Here is an 8,464-nt window from a genome sequence, read left to right as displayed (position 1 = left end):
GGGCCATGTGGGGGGAGGGGCAGCAACCCCCATCAGCCCCAGCTACCCCCACCCCCAGAGCCCCGGGAATCTGATTTGACTACAAATAATGACTGAAGGAATCACCGCGCCAAGGCAAAGGAGCCTGCTTGTCGCTCAGGATTGCTGGATTTGGCTTATGTAGGCTCTGTTTTGTCCTTGTAAACTGAAGTCATTAAAAAATTAGAACATTGGTAGAATTACACATTTTAAGATTTAAGCATGCAGGTCAGTACTTGCTTGATGTGTTGTGCAGAATGGGGCACTTTGCTAAGTCGTTCTTCAGCACAGTGACACGTACACACATGCACACACCCAGCCCCTGTACGCACGCACATGGGTGCCCGCACTCACTGACTGGGAGCTTTGCTTTGCGGAGAAATGCTGGGTTGGGTTTAAAGAAGATGCAATTAACATTTTTAAAGCATTTGCGTTTTTAAAGACCTTTACGTCAATGGTACTGTTTTTTTCTCTTTTGAAAATGCTGCATCGTTGGTTTAGAACTAAAATTTCAGGTGTACAGCATTATGAATCCATCAGAGACTTTATAAAAAGCTTCTTAACGAGAAACTTTTAAAGAATGGTGTTATGCAGTGCTTTTATAAAAGGATTCTCTTGCTGAGTTAAAACAGTGAGTCTGACTGCTTTCTGAACTCCCTTTCAAACTGGAAGTATTTTCAATTGCCCTATTTTTTCCCTCTGAAACTGAAAGAAGTTACCCTAGGACTTGGAGACACCCAAAGAGGGCTGCCTTTGCTCCCCCAGCCATGAGCAGCGAGGCGCTTCCCAGTGCCCCTGGGAGTCCCCTCTAGTCTCCTGCCTGTGTTCTCTGGGTACCGGTGGGCAACCGAGGGGGGGGGGCAGGGACAGGCCCCCTCCAGCCAGCCAGCCAGCGGGGGACTGAGCTGGGGCCTGGCCTGGGGGTGCCCCTGCCCCAGCCCCCCGGCTCCAACAAGGCCTCTCCCGCAGGCAGGCAGAGATGCGGCTGCTCCTGGTCCTGGTCCTGGTCCTGCCTCTGCTGCTGGGCCCAGTGCCCAGGTCCTCGGTGAGTACGGCCCTCCCGGGCCTCGGGAGACCCCTCTGCGGCTGGGAGGACTCTAGCAGAGGACCAGTTTGGGGAAGTAACTGGGGTGTCCTTGGCCCCAACCCCACGCCATCTGCTCGAGCTTTGCAAAACTGCTGGGGGCCCACTTCGACTGCCTCCTACTGTTCTCCCCTTCTGAAGGTGTGGCGAACACCCTGATGCTGAAAAACACACTCCTGGGTGGTCTTCCGAGGTGCAAGGGCCGGGGGACAGGCTGGCACTAAGGGGCAGCGCCAGGTGGCTCGGTCCACCAGACACCTGCCTGCACCAGACTGGCTGGCTGTTCAGCTGGACTGTTTGGGCCTAGAGGGCAGGCATGCCAGTCATCCCCTGGGGGCTAGCATCTAGAGCACAAGGCTCAGATCGAACTTTCTGAGATTATACAAACGCGGCTCTGACCGGCAGCATTTTGGTTTGAGCACCTGCACGTAGGGGGCTGATGCAGCTTAGATTTGACTTTTAATGAGTTTAAACAGCCACCTGTGGCAGTGACGACCCCATGAGGGCACACTGAGAGTGAACACAGCTTTTCACGTCAGAGAAGCTGTTTCACTAACACAGCCCGAAGATGGGGTTCCTGGAGCATGCACCGGGTCCCGGGTGACAGGGACTCTGCTTCTCTGCCAGGCCTCCCCGGAGCTCAGGGCACGCAGGCAGCTCTCCCCAGGCCCCCAACCTTGTAGGCAGGCAGGAGTAAGGACCCAAATTCTGCTTGCTGTCTTGGGGGCGGGGCGGGGTGTGTGTGGAGGTGGCAGGAAGGACCCGACCCCCTGGGGAAATGTGTTGGAGGTGAGAAGGCCCAGGAGCAGCAGCAACAGGCCCTGGACCAGCACTGGACCCAGGGGCGAGTAGGGGCTCTCCTTGACCAGGGCTGCACTGCCAGCCTGGGGTCTCTACTCCCTACTCCAGGGCCACACCGCAAGGGCCCTGGAGCAGGGGTCTTCTGGTTCCTGGCTGCCCAGGCCCCAGGAAGAAAGCTACGCCAACCCCTGACAGCTATTCCACCCTAAGCAAATCACCAGACGGGAGCTTCCCCTGATTTTGGCTAATCTTGCCCAGCTGAAATGAGTGAAGTAGGCAGTGAGGCTTTCTCTCTTAGAAACACCTGAGTAGCCTTCCCCCACCTTGCCTCCTCCAGGGAGCAGAGGTGCCCAGGTGGAGGAGCAGAACTTTCCTCCCCCACCCCCACCGCTTCTTCCCACTCTGGTTCTAGCAGAGGGCTGGATTCACCATGAACTCCAGGGCACTTCTGGATCCTTCTCAGTGCTGACAGGCGTTGGCTTGATCGGAACAGGTAGTGGGTGATTAAGGAGGAATAAAGCAGAGGTGTAGTGCCGCCCCGCCCCGCCCCAACCTCAGGCTGGTGGGGAGAGGCCTCCTGAGGCCATGGGTTTCTGGTTCCTTTGCCTCCTCCCCTTCTACCACTCGTGCCCTGTCCCCCCTCTGCCTCCAACATCAACCCCCACGTCCGGCAGCTGATACCCTGAGGAACACGGCAGAAAAGGGGGCTCTGGGTATTGTCCCTGCTGGGAATTGGAGGAGTGGGTGGGGTGCTGAGGCCAGGGGAGGCAGGTGAGGACAGGCCCGGGTGGGGGTGGGCCAGACGGCCTTCTGGCTTCACACCATCGCTCACAGCTCACAGTTTGGGTAATTACAGAGAACAAAATGTGTCTGTGCTGCTGGGCCAATGTGCTTGCTTCGGTGGGCGGGGAGTCGCCAGTGGAGGAGCAGACAGGCCTGGCCCTAGGATGTGGCTGACCCTCACTTTTGCTTGTTCTGCCGCTGGCGTGAGGCCAGGGAAGGGGAGGTCTGTAAGGAGCAGCTCTCAGAGGGCCCTGGGCTCAGACCCCTGTCCCAGGCCCAGCCTGACTGTCGCAAGGCGGCTGCCGGTGCCCCTGGTGCCTTGCACACACCAGTAAGCCCAGCCCTCCCCATTCAGGGAAGGTGGCCTGGGGAGGCCGGGTGGTGGCGCTCCAGGGGCCAGACTGGGGGTCCTCAGGGCTCGGTCAGAGGTAGCTGGAATCCCCACAGCAAGACTGGGGGAAACCTGGACCCACATGGGGTTGAGGAATTTAGCAAGTGGCCCACTTCCTGCATGGGGGCGACATGTTATCTTTGAAAAGTCACCTACTCTGTCCCCAACGCACACTCAATATCTTACTTTAAAAAAAAAGGAACAGGCCCTCCATCGTGGCGCAGCGAGTTAAAGCACAGCACTAAGAAGCTGAAACCACTTAGAGTGAGTTCGATTCCCGCCTGCCCCAGAGGTGACCACATGGCTGACCTGCCTGCTGCTCCCCTCAGCAGCGTACTTCGTAGATCTGCCTGTTCTGCTCCCTGCTCTGTCTCTGGTGAAGTCTTTCGCCACTCCTGAGTCTCTGACCTGTACCCCAATTCTGTATGCACAAATAAATCAAAAAAAAAAACCCAAAAAAAGGAACTTAAGTAAATTTCAGTTTAATTTCATTGAGAGATTTTTAAGATTTATTTATTTATTCAGAACTGGGGTGCAGGCCAGAGGCTCAGGGGTGGCAAGAGGATTCACTAGAGACAGAGCGGGGAGCAGAACAGGCAGATCGACGAAGTACACTGCTGAGGGGAGCAGCGGGCTGGCCAGGAGAGGTCTGCCGCGCCATGTGGTCACCTCCAGGGCAGGCGGGAATCGAACTCATGCGGAAGTGGCTTAAGCTTCTCAGTGCTGCGCTTTAACCCGCTGCGCCACCAGGGAGGGCCCTGAGAGATTTTGACAGACTGTCTTGGAGATTTTAGCAGGTTCGAACGAAAGTGTAGATGATCTGAAGAGTGAAAGCTAAGGCCGTTGGTCCGGCTTCCCTTCCTTTGTGGCTTTGCTTGTGGTTCAGCAAATACAGTGTGCCTTGTTCTGATTCAGGGCCTGGCTCTGTGATACGACAGGGATAACTAGCTGTTTGTGTCGGAGGAGCTAGCAATGGCTGTCACTTGTGATCAGCCGCGTGTGTGTGTTTACCCCTCCACCCTGCCTGAGAGCCTGTGGGTCGCTGGTGGTTGATGGTGGGCGGAAGAGCTTGCGTTCCCATGTTAGGACTTCGCTTTCTCTGGAAAATGGGAGTGACTGTTTTCCTAGAGATTCTTCTAGGATGATGCCTAAAATAAAGTCCCTTCCAGCAAACAGGACACATGTCTTTTGCCTCCCAGCAAGACCGTGGAGTCGAGCCGAACATCCGTCAAGCTCTTAGTGCTCATCTAGTGTCTAGGGGGGAAGTAGCCCGTTGCAGTCCCCTCCTTTCTATGTAGCTCCCCTTTCTCTCTGCAGAGGTCTGCTGTGCCTCGCAGGTCATGACACTCCTTGGCCAGGGTTTGAACTCAGCCTGGGTTGCTGTTGTTGCCATAGCACTGAGACTTAGCCTCTAGGCCACCAGGGTGGGCCCTGCCCCATCTTTTCTTGTCTAGGCGCTGGCATCCACCAGATTGCTCTGAGGGTTAAATGGGAGAACACAGGTGAAGCAGTGGCCTTCTGATGTCAGCTGCAGGATGCCCCATCTTGCTGTGGGAACTATATGTATGAGGGTTATACTCTATTAGTCTGAAATCACAGTCCTTCAACAAGAGAGACTTGATCCATCTCCCAATAAACAGCCGAAGGCAGAAGGCAGGGGAGTTTGAGCTCACAAAGTACTCTAGCCTCTGGGATCCTTCTGTCTTTGCTCCATTGCTCCAGCTACATTGTTCTCAAATTACCTCATGGTCTAAAAGGCTGCTGCCTCTCCAGCCATTGCATCTGATTCCCAGACAGCAGGAGTGCAGGAGGAAGAAAAAAGACAAGTGTGCATGCAAGCTCTCTCTTAAGGCGATTACTGGAGGGTGCTGCCCAGTACTTGTATCTCACTGACAGCAGCTTAGTCACAGCAGCAGGAAGTCTGAGAAGTGAAGTTTTTTGAAGGGCAACCAGGTAACCAGCTAAGCGTCCCTCGCAATGGAAGAAGGGATACAGGGGAGATCCACGGGCGTCTCGACCAGACAGTCTGCCGCACTGTTAGCCCCCTCCCAAACACGCGCGCACGGAGTGACAGCAAGTTACTAGTGTAATAGGCCAGAGCGATAGAAACTCCTGGCCGTGAGGCCACCCAGGCAGGGGCGACAGGGTTTGGTGTGTCCCCCACCAAGGCCCCGGGGACTCACGGGGCTGCCTGCCTGCCTGCCCAGCTGGAGCCAAGCCCGCCTGAGGATACACGGTTCTCTGCCCTCCGTAGCGCCTTCCTGGAAGGCCGCACCTGCAGATCCCTGGGTGCGCCTGAGGGACCCTTTGCAGATCTCTTGTTGTCTCGGGACACTGCACAGGCCGGTGTGGGGTGGGCGGCGGGTGTCATGGTCAGGAGAGAAATTCTCTGTCCCCGCCCTGAGGCTTCTCCACCCTGCCAGGCCAGCAGTTGGCTTCTCCGACACAGAGGCAGCGCAGCTGAGGCTCGGGTAGGCCGGCAGCCATGTGGCTGGCCAGGGAACAGCAGGACGAGCCCCTCTGCTGTCTGCGAGCCTCTGGCCTGGGTTTCCTTAGGGCCTCAACACAGTGCCGACCCACAAGTGCCTGGGTCCTTGCCCTGCCCCTGGCTGTGGGGCCCCCGTCTTTGGGGGCCCCTGGAACTGTACTTTTCCCTGCTGCCTCACCCCTTCGACCCTCCAGGCCTGGCTTTCAGCTTCTTCCGGTGAAAACCGCCAACTTGTGTAGAGGGTGTTTGGGGTACCTGGAGCAAGGTCTGCTTTAGGACAGCGCATAGGCAATCTGGCCAGGTCAGGGGAGCGTGTCTTGGGCAGGGAGCCCTGGGGTGAGCGTCCCAGTGCCCCCGTGGGGCTCGAGTGCTGGCTCCTGAGTGTGTCTTCTCCTGCAGGCTCTGAAGGTGAGGCGGCAGAGTGAGAGCTGGGGTCCCTGGGGCGGCTGGAGCCCCTGCAGCCGGACCTGCGGAGGGGGCATCAGCTTCCGGGAGCGCCCCTGCTACTCCCACAGGTAGGGAGGTGGAGGCGGGCCCAGCCCCAGGGACTCTGTGGGTCAGGGCCCCACCTGGGCAGAACCCACCAGGCAGTAGTCGGCCTGGCAGCCTCTCATGGGGTATTTGAGAGGAAGTCGTTTCCCACATGCCTGAACGGCCCTGAGCAGTGTTTTGGGGAGCAGAACAGGCTGCTCCCCAACCTGAGCTTCAGGACCCTCTACCCTTTAACACCCTGGCCCTGGGGTACCCTCGCTTGGCTCCAGGCTCCGTCCCCATGCCCTGGTCAACCTGGATTGTGAGTCCTACTGCAGGTCCACAGCCAGAGCTGCCCAGGGGGGCCCCCTCACCCCAAGGCCACCTTGCCACATAGAGCCGGAGCTCTGAGCACAGGGCCTGACCTACCTACGGCAGGTGCAGCTCTTTCTTGAGAATGAATAATGGCCAGTGATTCCTACCTGTGTGCCCTTGCCGCCTTAATTAGCCTGCTTGCAAGGTGGCTGCTGAGCTCCGCAAGAGACTTAGCGAGCACCTGCTACACGTCCCGTCCCTGAGGGGCCGTCCCTGACGGGTGGGCACAGAAGAAGGGGCAGTGACACCTTGCCCCACGCGGGTTAGCGCCCTGCCCCTGGAACGTGGGTGAAGAGGAGAGAAGAGAGTCTGAACGCGCCTCTACTCGTTCACTCTCTAAATGGTAGAACAGGCTTCCAGGAGGGTGCCAGTGTATCTTACTTTCTCTCCAGGGGCAAACTTGGGTCTCCTCTGGACGTTTGCCTGTAGACGCAGCTAAGCTCCTGGATAACTAGACCCTGGAGCTCGGCTTCTCCCAGGCCCCAGGCGGACTCATCACACCATAAGGGGGTTTGTGTGGGGGGCCACGCCTCCCCTTCTCCACCTGCAGCTTCCAGTATTGCCTACCGAGGGCCCCTGGAGAAGCTGGGGGGCCTGCAAGAGCGCCCCAGAAGGTGGTGGGGGTGTCGGGTGGTGTGGGTCACCCTGTGCTGTCCTCCCACAGGAGAAGCGGGGGCGCCAGCTGCTTGGGTCCTGCCCGCAGTCATCGCACTTGCCACATGGAGGTAAAGCCGCTGGCAGCAGGGTGGCATCAGGGTCCAGGACCCTCTTCCATTAACACCCTGGCCCCGGGGAATCCTTGCCTGGCCCTGGCCCCGCCCCCATGCCTGGGTCAACCTGGATGGTGGGTCCCACTGCAGGTCCACAGCCTGGGCTGCCCAGGGGGAGCCCCCTCACCCCACAGCCACCTTGCCACCCCCTGCCCCCGAGATTTTCCTTGGTCAGCCCAAGGCTGCTGGCACCTGTGGGGGGAGGTGAGGTGGGGGGGTGGGGGGGAGCACATAACCCCTCCCCCACTCTGCCTCCCGGAGCTGGGCCACAGGGAGTGAAGGGGGTGTCCGGGAGCTTCCTGGGACAGAACCCCTGGAGGGCCCGGGGCAGTGAGGCCGCTGGTGACCCACGGCCCAGCCCTCGCCCGTGTGCTCCTGCAGAGCTGCTCTCCGCGCGCCCGAGACTTCCGGGCGCTGCAGTGCGCGGAGTTCGACGGCCTGGAGTTCCAGGGGAGGCGGTACACGTGGCTGCCCTACTACGGGGGTGAGCTATGGGCGTGGGGCCGGGGCAGGGCTGCCCCACCCTGTTTTGCGGCACCCCCAAAACAATTCGGGGTCCTTTTTATTTTTAAGATTTATTTACTTATGCATACAGAACTGGGGTACAGACCAGAGGTTTGGGGTGTGTGTGAGAGGAGTCACAGAGGCAGAGTGGGGAGCAGAATGGGCAGGTCTACTGGAGTACACTGCTGCGGGGAGCAGCGGGTGGCCAGGAGAGGTCTGCTGGCCTGTGGGTCAGCCCCGGGGGGATGGAAGTTGCACTGCATCGGCTGCGGCCAGCTTGCAGTGCTGCGCCCTAACCTGTTACGCCACCAGGGAGGGCCCCTGCCCTGGAGCTGGGATGATGGCAGGGCTGGTGCCTGAGGCTGGACAAACTCAAGACCAGGCTGGAAGGGTCTCAAGGACCCATTGACTGTGGCCCCCAGGGTGGAGTAAGGCCCTCTGGGGACTTCTGTGGCGGGGGTAGGGGGTTAATGTTTAGAGCAGCACAGTGTAGGGAAGAGCACAGATGTGCGCTTCGGTGGTGAGAGGCGCCCTTGGGCCATCCTTCTGAACACTGGTTGTCAGTGCTTGTTGCACGGACTCTGGGCACCATCACACTGTGGATTCCAAACCCCTGAATGTTTCTGTCCACGGTCTGCCGTGCTGGGGGGTTTTGGGCTCCACGGGGCGTCCGGCATCCTGAGATGAGCTTATGTTATTTAACTGTGTCTTGTCATGGAAAAACTGGAACTCAGAGGGAAGGCCCACAGGATGGGAGAGGTGGTTACATAGTTAACTGC

The 8,464-nt window shown here is 58.6% G+C and overlaps 1 protein-coding gene across 1 annotated transcript in view; it reads left to right on the top strand.

Annotated features, from left to right (window-relative positions):
- Positions 1–997: 997 nt before the first annotated feature.
- PAPLN (papilin, proteoglycan-like sulfated glycoprotein) overlaps positions 998–8,464 on the top strand; it is a 27,547-nt gene continuing 20,080 nt past the window's right edge. Inside the window, exons 1-4 of the mRNA XM_012724392.1 lie at positions 998–1,063; positions 5,965–6,080; positions 7,076–7,136; positions 7,563–7,665. Coding sequence (XP_012579846.1) covers positions 998–1,063; positions 5,965–6,080; positions 7,076–7,136; positions 7,563–7,665 — 346 coding nt within the window. The remainder of the gene's footprint in view (positions 1,064–5,964; positions 6,081–7,075; positions 7,137–7,562; positions 7,666–8,464) is intronic.

The sequence above is a fragment of the Condylura cristata genome, unplaced genomic scaffold (assembly GCF_000260355.1).
Source record: "Condylura cristata isolate star-nosed mole 26May11 unplaced genomic scaffold, ConCri1.0 scaffold00013, whole genome shotgun sequence".
In the NCBI taxonomy this organism is placed as follows: domain Eukaryota; kingdom Metazoa; phylum Chordata; class Mammalia; order Eulipotyphla; family Talpidae; genus Condylura; species Condylura cristata.
This window is presented reverse-complemented; position numbering and strand designations above follow the sequence as displayed.